This window comes from Necator americanus, chromosome I, assembly GCF_031761385.1.
Source record: "Necator americanus strain Aroian chromosome I, whole genome shotgun sequence".
NCBI classification, from domain to species: domain Eukaryota; kingdom Metazoa; phylum Nematoda; class Chromadorea; order Rhabditida; family Ancylostomatidae; genus Necator; species Necator americanus.
The window spans coordinates 8,090,956-8,113,537 of record NC_087371.1 but is presented as its reverse complement, the minus strand read 5'-3'; the positions used below and the strand labels follow the sequence as shown (position 1 = coordinate 8,113,537).

Below are 22,582 nucleotides of genomic sequence, written 5' to 3'. Positions count from 1 at the left end.
TTTTTCTCCCCCCTCTTTCCCTCTTTTCTTTTTTTTTCTCTCCTCCCCTTCACCCCCCCCCCCCCTCCCCCCCCCTTATTTTATATTTTTTTTTTCTTTTTTAAAAAAAACCCCCCCCCCTTTTTTTTTTTTTTTTTTTCACCCAAAATTTTTTTAGCCCGTTTTTAAACTTTTACTTTTTATTGAGGGTGTGGCGCAGTCGGTTAGAGTCCGCTGTAGCCACAGCGGATCGATGGCTCCGAACCGCTCTAGTGTCAACCAAGCCCTTCATCCTTCCGGGGTCCATAAATTGGTAACAGACTTATCGGGGAGGATAAAAACATTGACTTGGTCATCAGTTGCCCCCCGCAAGTCATTGTATAGGCCAACACGCGTTCCAAAACCTCAACGATTACGGATTGCAATGAAACGCGTTGGCGCGTCCCAGGTGGATTGATATGCCAGTGACTTTATCCTTCTTCTATTGTTAGCTCTTACTGTACCTCATTTGACCAACATTAGAATGGGATTCTCACGTTATGACAGTAAAATGCAAGTTTTCAAGAAAAGAAGAATATATTGTCAATTTACTAACCAGCTGGTTTTCCGAGTGCTGAAATCCAAGTTCTGCGGACTATCTGTGAATTGTAGAACTGATTTCATAAAGTTCCATAGGACTTACATATTTATATAATCTGGTTAAAACGACAAGAAACGGGTTGTAGTTGCTGCACTTGAGACGGGGTGGTGTAGGGTAGGGGTTAGGATTGCAGAGGGAACCTCGCTAGTGCCACTTACCGCTGCAGTTCTCGAAGGTCCCACCTTGATGCAGCGATGGATTGTTCTAGTAGGCTATAGTCGGGTGGAAACGACATGAATCACGAGTGTATAGTCGGGTCTAAACGACATGAATCAGGAGTGTAGTTGCGGTGCATTTGCGGAGGCGCTCGAAACGGCGCGGTGCAGGCAGCAGTTGGAACCGAAGTGGGACCGTCACAAACTGCAGGTTTCGCCAGACTCCTAGCCGCTACGCTCCACCGAAACGCCTCGAGAGAAGCCGCATACGCAATTGCGTACGTGTTTCGTGTCGTTCTGACCCTACTGTACCCCATGGATCCTAACCGCTACGTACCACCGCGCCGCTTCGAGCGCAGCCTCCTACGTAACTGCACCGAGCTCCGTCGTTATGGTTTTGTCCGGACTAATGATTAATTTAACTTTGTTCCTGGAAGAAAGAAATCAGATGCACATAATGCCTGCATGTACACCAGGAATTTCTCTGCTTTTGTCAAGGCAGCTTTGTGATTTCTTTGAAAGAGCTCTTGACGTTCTCTTCTAAAAGAGAAAACAACATCGCACTGACACAATCATAGTGCTATTCCATAGTGTTCATTTTTCCTGACGACTATTCCACTATTTTGCACAGCTGTTACGTGTCGCGACGTGCATTTGTTGAATGACGCTGACTGACCAACAATTGTTCTGTGTTGTAATCTTCTGCGAGTAAGGGTAAGCTGTCGATGACAAAGGTAGATCAGCTCTCCGTTGGTTTCGTTGAATTGTCATTTTGACCACGTTGTATTGTCTTACCATATTTCAAACAAACGAAACTGCAGGATGGATTTCGCTGCCAAATGTCAGTTGATCAGCCTTGTCGAAGAAGAGGAATGTATTTGGAATACGAGTATTGAGGATTATGCACGACTGGACAAAAAGAACGCCAGTTGGAATAGGATCCACAGGGAAATGGCACAAAACGGCTACAGTGGTGGATGTGCGCAAATTCATACAATGAGAAGAAAAAACACGAATAGTTTCTTATGAACTTACATCTTATGTTTTCAGTGTTGGAACTTAAAACACAATGGAAAAATCTCAGGGATCAGTGGCGAAAAAATTCAATTAGCAAAGGCGGTGTGAATTGTAGGCCATGGACATTTGAAAAACATCTGCTTTTCCTGGCCACAGCACAGAATGAAGCGTAAGTTTCGATCAGATCAGCAGATTTTTGTAGAAACGTCGAACAAGGATGTTTTGGTGGAAGTGCAGATGACGTTTCACTAAAAGAGAGCGCGTCACGAGATTGGTGATGATTGGATTTTTCAACGAGTAGATGGAAACAGTATTCTAGTTCACGAATGTTAGCGTGATTATGCTCATTTCCTCTTAGCAAAAAAAAGAAGGACATGTGAAAATGTCTCGTGTGATCCCGTCTTGACGACGATGCAACTTATTAGGCTGCCCGCAGAGTTCAGAGCCGCGCCGACGTGCGGTTTGGCGGCTCTGCGGTTTTGGTGGTTATTGACTATTCACAACAGTGCGCTCAATAACTACCAAAACCGCAGAACCGCCAAACGTGATGGAAGGCGGACAACTCTGCCATCCTTCAACGTCCGCAACCCATGTAATGCAACTGAAACAGCAGATGTTGCTCCACCTGCACATTTGTAAAGGCGTTACTGATTCCCTCTCTCAATTACCAGTGATAAGTTGCATCGTCTAGAAGACGGATCATACAAGCCTGTTTCATATCCCTTTTTCTGGATTACTGCGGAAAATTGAGAGTGATCACGCATATACTCGTGGACCACACAATTACACCAATCTATTCGCAATATCTTTAACTTCTTCACATACTGGTTTTAATCTCTTAGACATCGTTCTCAAAATGTTTCCGTGGAGTAGTGGAGGGTGATTCTAGACTCCGTAGAAAACTTCATAACTGATGCACATTACAATTCTGTTCAATGTTGATATATAGTGACTGGACTATCGATGTTATCGGTGGAGTTCGTGACGCTGGACGTTGGCAAACTCCAAACATCACGAAGATGTTGCCGCCTTATAACCCTGGAGATGTTTATGCTGCTGGAAAACTTCCTTTTTCAATTCCAGAGATTTCCGTAACATTTCATATTTCGCTCACAACTCGAGTCAGTGCTTCGTAAAGATTCGAAGTACAATCTAAAGTACAAGAAAAAGTAAAATACAATCTAAAGTAGCACTTAGGTATAGTAGGGTCAAAACGACATGAAGCACGGTGCAGTTGCGTGGGAGGCAATCGAAGCGCTGCGGAGGAGCGTAGCGGTTACATTGGAGGGATGACCCTTGCTAGCACCATTCCTCGCTGCAGTTCACGATAGTCCCGCCTGGATCCGCTTTCTCCACCGCGTCACTTCGAGCGGAGTTGCTCATGCAACTGCACCGTGTTATTTTGACCCTACTATTTAGCAGAAAGAGAAAGAATGAAAGCGTTGAAGTAGTCTTGCACATCAGCATGTTTCCCTGTCTAGTAAAAGAAGAATTTTCACAACTTTCGGGAAAAAGTGAGCATTTGGAACCGTAGGAAATGTACTTAGGTACTTTTTTGTGAATGTAGTTTACCAGGGTAAAAGCTTCGATACGAGAATCCTGGTGGTTTGTCTCGTCTTAAAGGCATCACCTCACGAATCTGAGGTGGTGCAGATTTCAGGTGGAGTATTCGTATATGGGATGGGAGAATACGGAGAGGGGGGTGATTCCGTCCATTTCTTCCTAATTGCCGTAAAAAAGGGCCCGGAAGATACGGCTTCAGGCGTTTTGGCGCACTATTTTCTGCAGGGAGTTCGACTGGAGCGCGCCAGCCTTGTGCGGCGCCGCATCTTCCGGGCCGTTTTTTACGGCAATTAGAAAGAAATGGACGGAATCACCACCCTCTCTGTAGTCCCCCATCCCGTATACGAATACTCCACCTGAAATCCGCACTACCTCAGATTCGTGGGGTGATGCCTTTAAGTGCAGAGTTAATAAAATCCGCATCACTAACATTTCTAATCAACTCTCGTAACAAATGATAATATGTTGAACCGTCTTAATGCGGCAGCTTCTCTTTCCGCTCTTTGGGTTCCTCCAACGCAATAATGTGTTGCTGCCTTCAAGCTTGGACCATTGTGCGTCCTAAAAAAAGAATAACCGGGACACCTAAGTATAGTTGGGTCGAAACGACATGAAGCATGGTGCATTTGCGTACGCATTCGAAACGCCGCAATGGAGACAGCAGTCGGAACCAAGGTGAGACCATCACAAACTGCAGCGACGGGCGGTACTAGCAAGGGTTCCACCATGACCCTAACCGCTACGCTCAACCGAAGCGGCGTACGCAGTTACACTGTGCTTCATGTCATTTTAACCATACTATAGTGCTATTCGTTGCAATCAACTGTGTTACCTTCTTTGTTATTTACCGTACATAACCTCTTACGTACAGTGGACTCAAAACGACATGAAGAAATGTGCTGTTGCGTCGGCGGCTGCGCTCAAAGCGGCGCGATGCAGCTAGCGGCTGTGTTCGAGGTGGGACCACCGCCGAACTGCAGCGACTACTATGCAGTCTTCATTACCGCTTTCGTTTTTGATTTTCTTTTTCTTCTGTTTTTTTTTTCCTAATGGTGGGCACAAGTGAATACTAACCTCTGCTTTACTAACTTGAAGTTACGACCACCCATGAAATCCAAACTCCTGAGTTACATATTTTACATATTTTGGTTTTAATACGAGTAGTAATCCTAACAGGGGGCGCTCAGGAGGTACCCAAGCGAATTGGGTGCCGCCGATGTGTGTGCCAGTAGCAGCGATCGCCGCTACGCCTGTCCAGGCGCACTGTCCATCCTTAGGCTCCGCCCGCCCCTTCCCCTTAAGATGTGCATGATATTTCTACTTGGATATCCTGACAAAACGAGCTTATAAGGAAGTGAAATGATAAGAAATGAGCTCCACAATGAGAAATCCGTTTGTTAGTGAAGATTGCTCGGTAAAGTTAACGATATATATATATATATATATATCGGCGAATAACTAGGGCAGAACTTGAATACAAATCTTTACTCGTACAAGAAGGTAGTAGGTAACTATTAGAATATATTTTTGAAAGTAAGTTTTCCCGTTATTTCACTCCACATTTTCTCATGTTTACAAGAAAAAGTTTTGTCTAGAAACAATCGTTGACCCGCGATCATACGGCGTCCTGTCAAGATATGCCTCCAGCAATATTGGGTGCCTGCAAGACAGTTTTCGCACTTGCAAGGACGATTGATAGCATCAATATCACGCGAAGACCAATAAAACAACCTAACATAAACTAATATTACTTATTATATACTACTAATATTACATAGCACTTGGAAAATAAAGCGATTACGAATGGGATTTCGAAAACAAATGAAACCAAGCTCTGAACTCTTCAAGTTCTGAATCCGATAAGAAATAAACTATCTCACATCATGCACACTTTCCCCATCTACGCGGATTGCAATGGTCATTATCGCATTCTGGAGTTCATATACATTTGACCAATTAGCCTAGACTCAGCTGCGGAAAGTAGATGGGCGGGGCGTTCTGCATGCGTAGCGGAAAGGTCCGCTATCGCTGCCGACCGCAGCGCAGACCAATTATCAACGCACACAACTCATAAGGAGATATTCTGACAGCCGCTTTGGGTACCTCCTGATGCGCACCCACCCTAGCAGAAATGAAAAGATTTGCTATTCTTTTCTGGATAAGCATGGCAAGTGAACTGCTAGGAATTGTTTAATGTTAGTATTAACTTTGCGGATCAACTTCCATGGAAATTCATAAGAGTTTACTGCGACGTTATTTTTCCCTTCATTAATTCTTTTGCATGTTCTTCACTTCCGGAGTTCTTCGAATTGTTTGGGCGGACACCAGTAATCCAACAGTGCTTTCATTTCTCCTGAATACATGCATGACCGCTCAGGGATCTCCCTTACCGCGGACGAGAAAACAATCAAAATTTTCCTGAGCTGCAGCTTGCAACAGTGCTGTTGATCTCCCTTTGAGGTCTTTTTTTTATCGCTCTTCTCTGAGTTCGCTAAAGGCGTAATTTCATGGTTGCCTCGGCTTTTGCAACTCTACGAATACTTAATTTTTTGGAAGCTGGCGCCTCTGTTAAATCCAATACCGCACATGAACTTACTGTGAATCCACATTTTGTAAAAATATTTCAACAAGAAATAGAAAGGCTGCACGTACCGAGTCTGTCTAGAACAACTGAATTACATTACATTAGCTAGGTAAAGTTATATTGCATAGTCTAAGACATTAGATGTTTCTTTTCGATTTTAAATGACCATAAAAACGTAAGATGCTTGAGAATACGGTTTCTCCCTAATATTCACCAAACAACTCTACTGTAACACGTCTTGGAATTAAGAACAATCTTCCGTTTTCAGGAGAGAGGTTAATACGTAAGTCACCGTAAAATAAATGAAAGTAGTTTCCCTACCGTACCACGTAAGACCGAAAAGAAATCGGAACTTACGGGCTTTATTATGTTCTGGGATCTCTCTACTGTACTGCTGACGGTCCTGCTTTCCCCAGCACATTGAATTCTTGATTTTCCTTCTATCCAAAGTGCGTTTGTACTCATTACTAAAGGTTCGAGTGTGTTAAAATTTGAACTCTAGAGCGCCAAAATGTTATTTGCATTTGAAACCAAGAAGAGATGCACTAGTTATCTCTTCGTAAGAATAAAGTGAACTTTATCGCGTTTGAACTGTAAAGGTTTTTTTGTTAGGTTCTCTTGAAGTATCACGAGTGCGTCAACCACAAACCGTGCCAACAAGTGCAGATACGCCAATGATATACGCGTCCCGAACCGTTAGCGATCGATATTAGTACAAGGCCAGTCGCTGGTCTACTATGAATGGCGCTTTAGGCAATTTTTCGTGTTAATTGGACGTCTTCACTCGTTCTTGTTTCGACTTTACTTTTTATTGAGGAATCTCTAAGGTCCCTAGTATTTGTCTTTTCTGCGTCTTTTCGTTTAACAACTAATCTTCAACTTGTTTTTGATAAATGGTTGAAATCAGAGAACTTAAAGCGACTTTTTCTTACATTGGTTTATTAATTTCTGGTTGTTTCAAGTATTAAGTGCTCTAAGTCTTATAAGACATATATAAACATGTATTGATGTAGCAACTGTGCGCTTTTGTAGTTCTTTGGTTCTTTGATGTTACTCTCATCTGCAATATTAAGTTTGAATTGAACTTGTAAGGATGTAAATTTCAAAGTGAAAAGCGAAACTAAAGTCTGCTTGTAACTCATAAGAAGTACAGTTAACGCGTGCCGCTTTTTTTGAACATATATAAACAAATTTAACAATAACTGAAATTAAATGGAAGCAGCGTTTATGCTTTGTGAGCCTTTCTTTTCTAGAGACAGGAAAGAATCCGCAGTGAAAAGATGGCTCAGCTCAGTGTTCGGCGATCCAAAAGAAGCGGATGCGAAAAATCCAAAACGGTAGGGAGTGGTCATTTCACTGTGGAGTCTTCATTGTTCTCTATAGTCGTTTTTGCGTGAGTCTCCGATTGTTATTGTTAAGCAAGCAAGAAACGCGCCGTATGTAGAGGTTCAGATTTGATTTAGATTTGTCGGCTCGCGAAAAAACGACTATAGCAAGTCGTGCTTCTCTTTTAAAAATATATTTCCTTGTTCCTAATGCTTCCCGTTGTAGAAGATCATGCGATTGTTATTTAAGATGTCAATGTCAGTGTCAAAATTTTCTCTTTGATTGATTAGCAACTTTTAGAATGGATGTCGTTATGAAGAGAGAACTTATCAAGCAGGTCAGGGAGGAGGAAATGTTGTGGAATACGGAATGTAGAGACTACTATAGACCGGACAAGAAAAACCTGGCATGGTCTCGGATTTTGACGAAATTGCAACGGAAGGGTTTTCGTGGTGGAAGTGAGCAGAATTTTCTACGTTTTCAATACTAGAAGTACATCCGAGAGTATCGCCCAATTACATATATGTCGGTGAAAGTTTGATAACATGGGTCTGGGTTACTTCTCAATCACATGTAAAGACCATATTTTAGATTTCTGGTTCGTGAGGAAGCTGTCACTTTAGAAATAAGCGGCACTGATTAGAGACAAGCTTGCAACAAAGCAAAACGAACTCTGAATTTCCAGCAATTTTCCGCTTGTTTTTGTTTACTTCTATTTGTTACTGAGTAGTTTTTAGCATTCTATAACATTCTATGAATTCTATGACATTTGCAAGTACACACTCACGGTTTTGATTTAATTCTTGAAAGTGGAAATCTCTGCGCCAGAAGTTCTAGGGTTGTGTTTATTATGTTTTTTTTTTCTTCTTTTTTTTTTTAAATAGACGAGTCATGAGTTCCGAAGAGTAAGGAAATCCAGTCTTAACGGGTAGATGAGGACGAATGCGGACGAGCTGGGCCGCCGCTTAACTCGAGTCGAACTAAAAAAAAACAAGGATCACTTCGAGCGCAACCTCTCGCACAATTGCACCAGGCTCTAGATAGTTTTGATACGACTGTAGCTGCTCTACTACATTTTTGGAAAAGGAAAGAACGATTGAAACTCCTAATAGAGCCACACGTATGCGTGATTATGCAACGTAACTAAGCTCTTCGTGTTTTTTGTTTTTGTTTTGGCTTTCAAACAATGGAATCTCATTTCCGACTATCAACTTATTTTGATTTTTAGTGTTGGAGTTAAAGGCTTCTTGGAAAACCCTGCGTGACTCGAAAAGGAGAAATTCCATCCAACCAAACCTCTCGGGGAAGCCATGGATGTACGAGAAAGATATGGAATTTATGGATGGACCAGGAAAAACTTGCGAATCGTGAGTTTCTAGAGTTTCACATCCTATTCTGGTATGAATACTACTTTTTTCGCAGAGTACAATTTTCACCGAACGAAACCGAGTCCAAAAATGGAATAGTGGATAGTCCTCGAAGCTCAGTGACTCCAGAAAATGAAGGAACCGCTGAAGAAGGAGCAAGTGCTGCAGCGTCGGATGAAGCGAACGATGATTACTTCGTTCCTACTGAAATCGGACAGGAAAACGCAGCGGATTGCTCAGAGCCATCACGAAAAAGGAGCTATGGAGGAGCGGTTGTATCGACAAAGAAGAAGAAAAATGATTCACTGCAAGAAGGTACGGAGCTGTCGTTCTTCCTTTTTTCTTCGTTTGCAGCATTCCGATGCGCATTCTTATTCTAGCCCAGAAACTAAGCTTATATTGACAAGTTCATAAGCGAGATAGATAATTTTTTATGTTTTTCGTTGCGAGCGTAAAATTTATAGATTTAACAAAGAAAGTCTAGACAAGTCAGTAGTCACGAAACTGTCGTCTTTGTTTCTTCATTTTTGCTGAGTTACATTATTGGTTTGAGGGGTTGAAATTCAACAAATGTCAGCCTGGTCAAAGAGTACATATGGAATTTTTGACTTTGCAGTCATTTTCATTCCTATCTAATCTATATGTTCGAGCTCGCAATGTCTCCGTTTAAGGTCTCGACATGATTCGCGAAATCACGTCTTCGTTACGGGAACGGTTAGCAGCCGCAAGCATGGACAAGTACGATAGATACGGTAATAATTGTATACATTGCCTTCCTCTCTACAGTTCTGTTTCGTACACCTAACTTTAACTCTAATTGTAGGAGCCTTTATCGCGTCTTCTCTGAGAGAAATGTCGGAACCAGCAGCCAAACGAAAGATGGCGGAACTTATGGATATCCTACTCAACAACCGTTGATATTTGTTTTATTTGACTGTGAACTGTTAATTTGTTGAATTTTGCAAAGCATACAAGACTGGAAAGCAGGTGATTAGAATTGTAGCACTAGAAACATCGAAGACGGGTTTACGGAGCATCTAGGGCACCTGTTCAGCACCTATCAGTCTCAGTGTTCATTATTTGATGGAGTAACTTTTAATGAAATTTTCTGTAAAAATTTTGTAATGTTTTGTAAGATGTTCTAAACAACGCATGGCTCAATCAAAAGGAGCTTAAGATAGGATGGAATAACGCCTTGTTTATGCAACAGGAGGAGCATGTTACAAACCTTAATTGATAGGTTTCCAGCCATGGCGCAAAAAATGAAATTGATCACTGCTTGTGGGTGATGTCTATGAACTTCCTTATTATCGCTGGTTACACACAGGAACCAAGTTCGGTCCAGGGCTATACGTTACAAAAGGAAAAACCTACTCTTTGCCTGATGGAATGGCCACCCCTTTCCTCACCTTGTCTCGCTCCTCGTCACCACTCGCTACAGCACTTCACTGCCAGCGCGGTTGGGATTGAGGTGGTACCATCATGAATTACAGCGATGGGTGGTGCTAACAAGGGTTTTTCCTTGATCTCAGTCATTACGTTCAACCGAACCCCTTCGACCGTACCCGCTCACGCAACTACAACGAGGTTCTGATCGTTTTGACTCGACTACACCTCTAGAACCTCGTCCGTAAAAGCTACGAGATGTCGCGATCTTTGGTGATAAATCCACTAGAAACACCCGCAAAGACAATCGTATCAGGCTTCACTTGCTTCCTACTTGATTTATTATGTGCTGATTATAACTATTACATGTTATTGTCAAAAGGAAAAAAGGACCAAAATTCCTAAATTATCCCTATTCCCAAGCTACATATAAATGCTATTCCATCATCTCGATCATCCTTCATTTTCATACTCAATGTCCGTATCCAAGATTATTCATTTAGTTGCGTAAACTTCTTCTCAGATACGTATGCTGAAATTCCTAGTTCCTGTGTATAGCTGGGACAAAACTACCTAAATCTAGGTGCAGTTGCGTAAGCTGATGCGTACGAAGCGGTGCGGTGGAGCGAGCGGTTGGGATCGCTCGCAAAAGCCCCAAGTCGATCCCAACTGCTCGCTCCACCGCTTCCAGCGCGGCTGCTTACGCAGCTGTAGCGAGCTTCAACGCGTTTTGACCCGTCTATGCGTAAGGAATGGCAGAAGGACTTGCTCATTATCCGTCAGTCTATTCAGTGTCATGTTTTGGATAGTATTCGCGCATTCTATTGTCGGTTAATAGTCAACCAAACTAAGGGAACGTAGGACATGTGACCACAATCCTTTAGTTCATTGAATGTCCGAACAAGAATTTTTCAAAATAGAAGCGCGTATTGGGCGGGTTAATATAATAAATGCAAGTTCTAGAACTGCTCATACCAACCTGTTTGAACGAAACGAAGTTTGGGGGTCCTAATTCTAAGCTACCCTATAAAGTATAAACGAAGCCACGCAGAGCTCGATTCTATGAAGACGTATCTCAATACGCGCGAGTGGAAACTGGTGAACTTACCTTGGTAAAAGGTTGAAGATGACCCGATGGCCGCTAAATTCACCTAATTTTGGCATGTAGACAGTTGAACAGCGAGCAGATGAAAATTGCAGGAACACTTTTTCGGGCAGTGCGACGAGTTGCGCTAGGAAATCAAACCTGGGGAAAATGTAGGTTGGGGTGGGGGGACTCAGTGACACCTTTATTTCTGGACGCCCTAACCTACTTTTCTCTCTTAGTAACATTAGCTTACATGACATAGATCCTCTAAGATCTAATGCTTAGGCCTTTGGGCCCCGATTGATTCAATTATTTACTTCGAGAAACAAGGGCGCCACTGAGTGGTCCCACTACATTTTACTCTGAAACTTTCCACGTACCAAATATGCAGCACGATTGGGAAACGAACGCGAGATAGTTTCATTTCCGTAGCATCTCTCACGGAAGAAAAAATCCCTGGGACCTTCTCTGTCTCTATTCGAATGAAATTCCAAAAGATGTCGCTTCGATGTCTTTTACGGTCAGCTAGAGGCTGTTATCCGCAATTGCGGTATCCTCAGTAACAGCTCGCACCATATATTCAAAACATTCCTTTTTTTTCGATCATTGCTTATGTTTTCAAGTTAACCGGATTTTCTCAACGCTCTAGTTCTCAAAGCTTTGACTTTCAATATTGTGGTTGTTTAACGAGATTAGAATTCGAGATTGAAACAATTTTCGCTGTCATCTCTTCCTTGTTTACTCTTCCATTCATCCTTCATGTTTCATTTCACTCATTAGGTTCGCTTCCTCTTTATAAGCATTATATTTAGCTAGTGTGGATTCGTTGCGACAGGAATATCGCAATATCGAATGGTTTCTGAAGTGATTTCAGAATTCTTGTCCTGATTTTAAGAGCGACATGGTGGTTGGTGTTTTGACTCTCTTCTTTTTGTAGAATATTAAGCGAATGTGTATCCATATATTAATTTTATAACTTGTTTTAAGAAAGAGATCAAAGAATTCGGTCCTTGGTCTGAGCAGACGAGTTCTTCAGGGAGGAAATATTTCTATAACCGCGATACTGAGGTGATTTTTATTAATGTTGAAAATGTTATTCAAAGTGAGGGACTGAACAGCCATTTCTATAGTATTAGTTGAGTTTAACTCTGTATCAAGCAAGCATCACGTTCAAAAGAGAACAAAAAATTCCATTGGAAACCCATTCATATTTCATCCAAAAGATTTTCGCTGACTGCAAAGTGGTGATTTTCAAGTACTACAGAGTATTCATCTGTTCCCTGAAGATTCATTTAAGGTGTCTCAATGGGAAAAACCTAAAGAGTGGCGAGAGTACGAGCAACGACTTGCCGAACAGGAGCGATTAGCAGTCGAGCAAGAGCGGCTACAACAACAAGTTGGTTTGGCCAAATTATTTATCCTTATGATATAGTATTTGTTCCTTAAAGGCATCACTCCACGAATCTGAGGTGGTACGGACTTCAGGTGGAGTATTCTTATACGGGATAGTAGATTATGGAGAGGGGGTGATTCCATCCATTTCTTCCCAATTGCCGTAAAAAAGGTCTGGAAGATGCGGCCCGTGCACAAGGCTGGCGCGCTCCAATCGAACTCGTTGTGGAAAATAGCGCGCCGGATCGCTCGAAGCCTTATTGCCCGGACCATTTTTTTACGGCAATTAGAAAGAAATGGACGGAATCACCCTTCTCTCCATAATCTACGATCCCGTATGCGAATACTCCACCTGAAATCCGTACCACCTCAGATTCGTGGGGTGATGCCTTTAAAAATGCAGTACTCAGTATGCAGTGTTCGCGCAAAATTGGAATCCGTTTTCCGTTCTACGCACCTTCCTCTGTTTACTAAGATTCTATTAGTTGGTGCTTTCGAATTTAGGTGCAACAACAACAGCAACACCAACAACAGCAGCATGCAGTCGTACCTCCACCACCGATGTTTATGACCCCACCACCGTTCGCGTTTCCTCCTCCATTTGCACCTCCTGGTTTCGCAGTAGGACCAATGAATGGTCAGCAACTGTTAAAAGTTATCATATATTAAGTCTGATCAATTGATTAATCAATTTTAGCGCCACCTCCTCCCTTTCCCCCGTATAATCAGTTTCAAACGCCTCCAAATCTTCCATATCCTATTCCTCCTAGGATCAATCCAACGATCAATCCACCAATCAATACTTCGTATGTGATTCTCATTTTTGAAGATATGTGTTTGTGCTATGACAGTAAAGTGACAATCTCAGATTCCTCCCGCCTCATCCTCCTCATCCACCAGCAGCACCTTCTCCCCGTATGACGCAAAGTATACCACCGTCATTGATACCGCCCATAGTGAATGTCTCGTAAGGCAGTTTTAGTTCTATGTAGTTTTTTTTTCTTTTTGAGAAATTTGGGAAAGTTGAAGAAGTTTGAAGGTCGACTTTATCCTAGAACGTGTATAAACGGGTAAAATTTGTTAACCGGTGATTTGAAGGTGAGAGTCACTAAGTCTCTTCAGGTCCTAAAGTGTGGTACTAAGCAGAGACAGCAACACCAGTAATCAAGAGAAAATGGAACGTTTTTGTCCGTACGCGTTAAAGTACATGTGATAGAAGCTCTTTCTTCAACGTTCGATGTTGCGCTATAACTCTATTGATGAAGTCTGACATATCTGCTTCCTAAGTTTGCCTAACGGCATCCTTAGTTTCTGGACTCTCGTTTCTATTTCTGGGCAATTTCCAAAAGACATAATGATAGAACGTTTCAACTGATAGAGCGCTTTTTTCTTTCGAAAGAATAGTGATTTCTCTCGGGTACTGACTCGAGGAGCGAGTATGTTTGCAAACTGATTCCAGGTCATTTCAAAAAATGGGAAGAATTCTTGAATACAGTATGTGCTGTACACACAAAGGCGAGCCCCTTTATTCATTCAGATGATGATCATAAGAATCTTTTGGTTAATAGTTTTAGTGTTTGGGCGCAAAAAAAAATCTGAATGAGTGCGTGCATTACTCTCTCATGTTATATTTCCTCACACATCAAGCCTGTCTTTGCAAAATTAGAGCTTCAAATTCAAAAGAAGTGAACGAAGAAGCTCCATATTTTGCTGCTTTAAAAAATTAGTGCCTAAATGGTTTAACTGCCATAAATACTTCGATGTCAGTAGAAATAAGCTGGAAATACTAGGACAGTAGCATTTTTTCTTCTTCTTTCTTATCTTATTTGTTGATAAAATTGGAAATACCCAAGGATTAGAAGACATTTTTCGCGAGTGTTCTACTTAAGGTTTTTGAGTATCTTCTTTATGAACGGTTAATTTTAGAACAATCCCACCTTCCCCACATGTGAATGCACACTTTTCACCGATTCAGTACAGCGCTCCACCTCCGACTACAGGTATCTCCTTTCCCATAATTAAATTTGAGATTCATAACTTTATCTTTTTGTTTTGGAATTGTTCTTCATTTCTTTGAATTCGATTTAAAATAAAACGAACTTTCGCGCAGTGGATTGAACTAGCTCTGTTTGTGCTGCAATGTTTTTAATTTGAAAGTGATGCAAAAATACTTGCTTAAAGACAGTATACCACGAATCTGAGGTGGTGCGGATTTCAGGTGGAGTATCCGTATACGGGGTCGTAGATTATGGAGACGGAGGTGGTTCCGCTCATTTCTTCCTGAATCACTGCAAGCAGCCAGCCCTGAATGCTGTTTTGTACGATGCCTTCTATTGCAGCGCGCCATCCTTGCACGCGTAGCGTCCATTACTGCCTATCGGGGCAGTCCGAATTGATTTTCGACGAATCGCAGGGCGGAGGCGGTGCAAGGGGTGGAGCGTTGCAATAGATGGCGTCGTGCAAAACAGCATTCAGGGCCGGCTGCTTGCAGTGATTCAGGGAGAGATGAGCGGAATCACCCCCGTCTCCATAATCTACGACCCCGCATACGGATACTCCACCTGAAATCCGTACCACTCCCGATTCGTGATATGCTGCCTTTAAACCAAAAATGCTCCGATTGAAGATTTATGCGTCGAATCTTATCTGTCGGACTGACTGACATGTAGGAACCTTTCCTACCAGTTGGGAAAACGTTACCCGCTCAGTTGTCATTATAAGGTACTTCACAGTTTTCTTTATTCATTGATTCTCGGGGGTTTCCTATCACGGAATGTTTAGTTCATGCCCAAAGTAATGTTCAGCTCCTTTGTACTGTAATGTTTTTAATCCATCTGTAACTGTGTTCTTATTCACTCATTCAGTCTACATCCATAAATACAGCATCACTCCATTTATTCCAGTCCCACCTCCTGCATTCACCTCAGTGCCACAACTGGGCTCGACTGCACCTCATTTCGATGGTCTTCCTGTTCATGCCAAGGCGCAACCTCCTCGAGTGCAGCAAACATCACAAACGTCGCAACAGTCTTCGCAACCACAACATCATCATACCATGTCACATTCAACACCGTCCTTCTCCAGAGATCGAGGTCACGTTGAAAAGTCACCGCGAACTACAGCAACACCGCCGTCAACTCATTCACATCAAAGACATGGAAATGCTCCAGCTCAGGTTTCACATCAGCAAACCCTGAGTTCACAAGTGAAGGCTGAACCAGTAGACACGAAAACAATTAAAAAAGAGCGAGATAAAGGTGATGAGCCCAACGAAAAGGTTACTACGGGAAGAGATCGTCCTTCTACGGAGACATCTGCTCAAGCTGGCCCTACGAAGAGGGAACGGACGAACAGCGATGATGAGGAGAACGCATCACCATCTCCGGCCACAGACGAAAGCGAGAAGCCACCAGCCAAGAAGGTTCGTGAAAGTGCTATAGAGCTTGTTTTATTTACAACTGGTCCAATTCTGTCTCACATCACTAGAAGATCTCAAAAATATCAGTAGTTTACATCACAAATTTTGTGAGTGTTTTTTGTTCTTTTTTATTCGCTTGTAAAATAATCGCTGATTTACTAGAGGACCTTGTTTTACTACTGAGTCAATATCACTTCCTTCTGAGATTGGATGTATTGTCTTATCTGAAACTTCTTTTCCAGCCGAAAGAAGAAGATGCAGCTACGTCATGGCGCACTTTCTATAATGCAGAACTAGCGCGGCAGAAGGAAGCTGAACTGAACTTGGACATCGATCCGGAAATGGTCCTTTCAGTTCTTACTTCTTCGTTTTGTTCTTGTTTTATTTTTTGTTTTACTTTCCTTATTTTTCCATTTTCTTAATTCTATCCACTATTTTCTTTTTTTTTCTTTCTTTTCGTGTTGTCATTTCGTACATTTCCAGCGAGACCTCGTGGCTCAGTCGCTCACGTTGGAGAATAAATTAGTTGCGGAAGTAAGTGTTTAGTTTCTTTTTGAAAACTTGTATATCCAATAACTACTTCTAGCTTATAAAAATGAAAACGGCTGCTGCACTCGTTGCTGTGCAAGAAAACGAAGTTTGTATATGCAATGCGAAGATCCAAAGTTTGAGGGTAAGTTTTGGCTCTTTAAGACTATGGCAACAATTCATGATTTTGCGACTATGTCACGTGGTACCAACACGAATTTTCGCACCCTTCTCTCCATTCATAGTGCATAATCAACGTCTTTCGTAGTCCTGACCGTTGAAAGATCACTTTGAGCTGGCAACCAAATATATAGGGAAACAATTCCAACATATTTTTTTTTACCGCTGCAGTAGGAGCTCCAGGAACTGTAACCCTCTAGAATCATGATCAATCCTAGCATCAAAAAATAGCTGTGTTCTAATTTAGATTTTTAACATGAATACGGAGTTTTAGCTCTGTATTGCTAGAAGAATTTTGAGAAGTTATAGCGAGAGGAAAACCAACTTGAAATTGAAATGGCCTACCCGAGAATCGTACCGTACATAGCAAATTGATCTATCGATCTTTTGAAGTCGCCCTGTCATTTAACTATTGCAGGAGATGCGAAATGATCTAGAAAACAGACAGTCCCGTCTTATGGCACCAGCTGTTGTCACAATGCCTGATCTCAATTCGAGAGCGTGATAGAAGCTGAGGGCACAGAAAATAGCAGCTAATGTTCTTTTTCTCTCCATTTGACTTTTCTTTTTGAAAGAATATTCAAATCAATCAATTTTATTCCATTAAGAAGTTGTTTGTTTGTGTGTAAAAAAAGATGTGTTTTCTAAATACACTGTTCATTTCACTACGAAATTCATGCGCAGTTCTTCTAACGGGTCCTCGATTGAGTAGAACACGAATTTTTGGTGAACTTCAACTTTGTAAAAGTGGCAGATATGGTAGCACTGCACTGTGTTTTCTCATTTTCTAAAGATTTAATTTTTTTTTTGTATGTGACTCCAGAAAATAAATTTTTCATGTGTTTGCGTGGATATCCAGTTGACCCAAGTAACCTTGTATGCAGATACAGAGGTAGCTCTGAAAATCGACTGACAGCCGTCAACCCTCTTGAAGTAGGGTTAATTACGTTACTTTATATTGCTACAGAATTCTTGGGATATAAAAATCATAACAAACATGTTGCACGACAAACGATAACACGCATAGATTCTCACACATTAACTAACTTATAACTTATAACTTCACATACTTAATATTATCAAATTAACTGAAGAAACTTGGATTTGGATCAATGTTTAGTCAAATTCTTACATAAATATTAATTTACCTTGATTACCTTGACTCCCGTTGATCTTCGAGTTGGTCGTGCGGGCGCCAGTAATTCTTCCATTTGCCCTAATCTCGTTCCAGAATCGCTCCGTGGTTTCTCCTCTTGCGTGGGACGTGAAGAGCATCATAATTTTCTTTGAAGGACTTCGTGAACAAATCTGACCATCGGGTCGGGGTTCTTCCTGTAGTGCGCTTAATATCACGTAGAACTCAATTGCTCACGGTCCTGGTACAACTGTTGTCGTTAAGGCACATCACGTGTCCGGCCCAGCTTATTTTACTTTCCTTAACAAACGCGTATCTAATATCTAATCTTCGGTTGCTGACGTAGGAGAGAACGAGTCCCGTCTCTCACTTGTGTGAAGCGATATGCTCATAGCATCACTCTCTCAATTGCGCGTTCAATGACGCTCACCGCGTTTTCTTCCTGCTTGCGAATTCCCCAGGTTTCCGAAGCAAAGGTCAAAGCAGGAAGTATGGTGGTGTTGAAGAGGTGAGGTGGAGCCTTGTGTTCTTGGTCTCCTTTGCTATATCCTTGATGCTCTTGGCTGGTGAATTCTGATATGTTCGTTCCGTTGAGCGGTCATCTGAAACCCATCCGTTACGCATGAACATCGTGTTTTGCAGATTCAGCTGAAGACAAATGCATCCACATGTTTCGTCGAGTTCGGTCAGCATTCGTTCACTGATGCTAGATGTTATGAGAACGATATCGTCAGCAAAGCGCAAATGGTGTAGCTGCCGAACAGCCCATCAGCCTTCACTCCCATGTCGTCCCATTCCAACTTTCGCATTGCATTCTCGAGGGTGGTTGTGAATATTTTAGGTGAGATTGTATCCCCTTGTTGGACCTCTCTCTTCACATCAATGATGATTTTTTGTAGAATGGCGAAATTCTGGTCGTAAAGTTACTCTACAACTCTCGAAGCACCTTTATGTACTGAGTAGGGACGCATTGGTTGTCCAAGGCTTCCATGACCGTTTCCGTGTCAACTGAGTCGAAGGCCTTCTTCAAGACGATGAAGGTGAGACAGAGTGGCATCTTCTACTCTCGTGATACCTCGAAGAGTTTCGAAACTGTGAATGTGGTCAATCGTGCTGAATCCTTCTCGAAATCCTGCTTGCTCGCATGGCTGTTATTTTCCAAGATCTTTGATCTTTCTAATCCTATTAGTGATCACTCTTGCAGAGAGCTTGTAGATGACGGACAGTAAGCAAATTGGGCGATAGTTGCCGATGTCATGTGGATCCCTTTTTATACAACAACATGGTCTTGCTGGTCTTCCACTGTTTAGGAACCTTGCATTCCGACAGATAACGTGTGAAGAGCCTCGCCAGGGTGTTGATGAGTACTAGCGGAAGGCTCTTCAGGTGTTCTGGTCTTATTCTGTCGGGGCAGGGTGCCGTACGATTTCTTACCGACATGATAGCATATCGTATTTCGGACGGGAGAACCTCTGGAATGACTTGTCCATCTTCCCTCAGATGGTGAGGAGGCAAGTGGACATGGCTGTCGAAGAGATCAAACTAGAAGTCGTAGACGATTTTCTCCATTCCCCTTCTCGAAGCAATGGTTGTTCCCTTCGGGTTCTGTAGAGCAGTCATCCTTGTCTTGCGACTGGCTAAGTCTCGATGGGCATAGCTTATGCCTTTTCCCGCCTCTGCAGCTTCAGCCAGCACTTCTGCTCTTCTCTCTTTAAGGTCTTCCTTTATCGCCTCTGCAAACCCTTGCGCGCTCGGACGCTCGGCAAATCTTCCTCGGAGGAAGCGATGGTCACATCCCGTATAGAACTTTGCCACAACAGCGACGTCCGTCAGGCAGAACCTTTTACTGACGATGATGTGGTCTACTTCATTACGATACCCTCCACCGGGTGACTCTCACGTCCAGCGTAAAGAAGAGGGTTTCTGGAATTCCGAGCTGCCATGGATGGTCTTAGTCGTCATGATGAACTCGGAGAGGCTCTTCCCTGTTCATTCCATTTTGGGCCGTGGGTCCCGATGTGAAGTTCCTCGGGCATTATTCTCGGGCCAATTTTGGCGTTGAAATCACTAATTTTGACCTTGTAGAATGCATGATCTTCTCGGTAAAACTTCTCCAGGTCCATATAGAAAGCTTCGACTTCTTGTCTTTCGTATCTTTATGTTGGAACGTAAGCGACGAAGATAGTCATAGTGGGAGTTGAACTACATCTTCTCATCCACAAACGTCTGATTCGGGTCAACACGAGTATGGCAAAGAACATCGACTCTTTCGAACAACGTAAGATGTTCTTTGCCATACTCGTGTTGACGAGGACCTCTTCACCTCTTCACACAACTTCACCAACTCCTCTACTGTCGCATGTTCCTGAGAACAATTCTTCTGCAGTTTCATATACTGCGTTGAGATCGTCTCCTCTTGGTCAGTCCTATGACGTCGCACTTAATTTTCTTGGCTTGCATCATCAGATCTTCGATGGCCACTTCCGATGCAAGCGTACGTACATATAAGTACAGATCTTCATCCTAGTCCTCCTTTTCGGTAGCCTATATGACTCCTGGAACCACGTCCTTCCTGTCGCTACTGTACCAGGCTTTGCTCCGTAATTAGGAGACTCTTTTCTATTACAATGACATGCGTGAAATTTTTAAACCCATGGGCAGGTTGCAAGACTCTAGTCCCACGGGCTTGTGGGATAATGTTTGTTTTCCCAGATTGGACAAATGGAATTTATTTGTTGGAGGCGACTCCAAACCGCCTCCCTTGCACTTTCTAGTCACTTGATTGGAGGCTTTTGCCGGACCGAAGTACGGGATACAAAGATCTCATGAGTCAGTCCTGGCTCAGTAAAAACAAGGAGTCCATCCGCTGAAGTCTCTGGGCAGGCACAAAGTCGCTTTTGGTCCGGGATTAGCCCCCTATCCACCACGTAGCTTCGTGACTAACCGGTTTGATCCCTCTAGTGAGGGAGATCCGTGGCACATAAATATAGTGCTTATAAAGAACCCATGTAAAAATTCCAATATTTACTTGCAATTGCATTTACTTTTATGAAGAAAAGAGTACACAATGTTTCTTTTTGCTTTCTATAGTATTTAATCACTTCATTTTTACCTATTCTATGCATAAAATAAATATAAGAAGGAATGTGTGCGAACGATGATGAGACTCCTCTCTATCTTCAAGATATGCCTTCAAATAAAATGCATACCTACGAGGCAGAATTAACAAGTTGTATAACATCTCAGAGGTGTCAAGTCTGATAAAGGCTGTTTCACATTACTTTTTCTGGATCACAAGGCGGAATTGAGTCTGGTCAGGCTCTTAGACGTGAACCTTCGCAGGGTTTCCAACGTTGAGTGCGAACTTTATCAAAGACAGCACGAAAGTTTACGTCTAAGAGCCTGACCAGGCTCAATTCCGCCTTGTGATCCAGAAAAAGTAATGTGAAACAGCCTTTATCAGACTTGACACCTCTGAGATGTTATGCAACTTGTTAATTACGTAAAGTATGCGAGCGATTTCATCGTCATCGAACTCCCCCAATCCAAGTAGTGTAGCTCAAATTACTAGCTCGAGCTCTTTAACCAGTGCAATCCCAGTAGTTGTGTGTTGTCACCACTCTACTGCCCATAAAAAAGGCTATTCCTCCCTTTTTCTTTATTATTATTCGGGAGCTATCACGTCGTCACGCACGGTGAACTCTTCTTCTGAGATGATCTCGAAATAGTTGCGGCATCGCTTTGGTTCCATCTTCTAGACCATCTGAAAGTTTCCACTTCTATCGTTGGCGCCATAGAATTTTCCGACAAATTCATTCCCATTATCGTTGTTACTTTACACATCTATAGACACGTCTGTTTCTCGATCTTCCAACGATAAGGTCGTGTACTGAGCACTGCGCGGGCTGTCACGACCATCTCACAACACGAGAGTCCCCACGTATGCCCGGCGTTCTTCACGCGTGGCAGTCGTATGAGCGAAAAGAATTCAGCCTCTTTCTCCTTCAGCCACCACCACTTAATTCGAGAACATCCACATTGGTCATCATGGTTCAGTTTTGGAGGCGCGATTTTGATAGTGAGGAAAAGTGTGTTGATGTTGTATTGTAATTATGACTGACCACTATGACTTTCCCATTGGTGAGAAGCCTTTGATCGCTGTCCTATTAGCACGAAGTCAACTTGTGCTCTAGCGCTGTCGTTGTAGGATGTAACAAGGCGGAATTGCCGCTTCAGAAATTTCGTAGCGCTGGCGATCTTCGCGTGTTACACGTCGAAGCCACCATGACATCTGTGGCCATCCTTCACCGCAACCCCGCTTTCTAATCGAAGCACGAGCAGCCCGCCTGGAGGGCGAAAGCCGAGAAGAGATCGGAGTCGTTCATCAGTGGTAGTCAGTCACTTTCTCTGCTTTCATGAACACTCATTAAAGCGGTCCACCATTGTGATTAAATCCTTGAAGCACTGGGAGACAACACCTATATTGCTAGCACTTAGATTTGAGTCCATGTCCAATTTCCTTTCCCTTACTACAAAACCATCTTGTCTTCTTCACCGCGCAGATGACAATCCTGAGCCGTTCTAGTGCGGCCGCTCAGACAATGTTCCCAACAACGTGCTGTGCGTCATCATCATTCTATCAGTGAAAAATTGTCTTGCAGCATGTAACTGTTCAACTGTTATTGTCATATTACAATCATGGACTTTGACTAGACTGTAATATCCCTTTAACGCACCATGGTATGCGTTTTCTGTCTAGTGCGCGGGTGCCTCCCAACGCGAGAAATTGAAAAATAAAAATTTATCGATGACTCATGAATAAAAC

The 22,582-nt window shown here is 42.6% G+C and overlaps 3 protein-coding genes across 5 annotated transcripts; 2 read left to right on the top strand and 1 right to left on the bottom strand.

Annotated features, from left to right (window-relative positions):
- Nucleotides 1-1,596: 1,596 nt before the first annotated feature.
- Nucleotides 1,597-9,549, top strand: RB195_004855 (uncharacterized protein; the record flags this gene model as incomplete). 2 transcript variants are annotated; one of them, XM_013450551.2, is made up of 8 exons in its annotated part: nucleotides 1,597-1,753; nucleotides 1,825-1,960; nucleotides 7,192-7,275; nucleotides 7,565-7,722; nucleotides 8,493-8,631; nucleotides 8,687-8,946; nucleotides 9,303-9,383; nucleotides 9,455-9,549. In XM_013450551.2, the coding sequence occupies 8 exons, from the start codon at nucleotides 1,597-1,599 to the stop codon at nucleotides 9,547-9,549; spliced, it is 1,110 nt and encodes a 369-aa protein (XP_013306005.2). The 2 variants fall into 2 exon arrangements, with proteins under 2 accessions (XP_013306005.2, XP_064034166.1); XM_064182899.1 differs by lacking the exon at nucleotides 7,192-7,275.
- Nucleotides 9,550-12,005: 2,456 nt separating this feature from the next.
- Nucleotides 12,006-17,127, top strand: RB195_004854 (uncharacterized protein; the record flags this gene model as incomplete). The annotated part of the gene is made up of 12 exons (XM_064182898.1): nucleotides 12,006-12,011; nucleotides 12,092-12,172; nucleotides 12,402-12,500; nucleotides 13,001-13,133; nucleotides 13,194-13,302; nucleotides 13,365-13,463; nucleotides 14,423-14,496; nucleotides 15,400-15,917; nucleotides 16,157-16,258; nucleotides 16,398-16,448; nucleotides 16,501-16,587; nucleotides 17,041-17,127. The coding sequence occupies 12 exons, from the start codon at nucleotides 12,006-12,008 to the stop codon at nucleotides 17,125-17,127; spliced, it is 1,446 nt and encodes a 481-aa protein (XP_064034165.1).
- Nucleotides 17,128-18,234: 1,107 nt separating this feature from the next.
- On the bottom strand, nucleotides 18,235-18,814 carry RB195_004853 (uncharacterized protein; the record flags this gene model as incomplete). 2 transcript variants are annotated; one of them, XM_064182897.1, is made up of 3 exons in its annotated part: nucleotides 18,235-18,463; nucleotides 18,520-18,629; nucleotides 18,704-18,814. In XM_064182897.1, the coding sequence occupies 3 exons, from the start codon at nucleotides 18,812-18,814 to the stop codon at nucleotides 18,235-18,237; spliced, it is 450 nt and encodes a 149-aa protein (XP_064034163.1). The 2 variants fall into 2 exon arrangements, with proteins under 2 accessions (XP_064034163.1, XP_064034164.1); XM_064182896.1 differs by lacking the exon at nucleotides 18,235-18,463 and having other exon boundaries at nucleotides 18,471-18,629.
- Nucleotides 18,815-22,582: the final 3,768 nt, after the last annotated feature.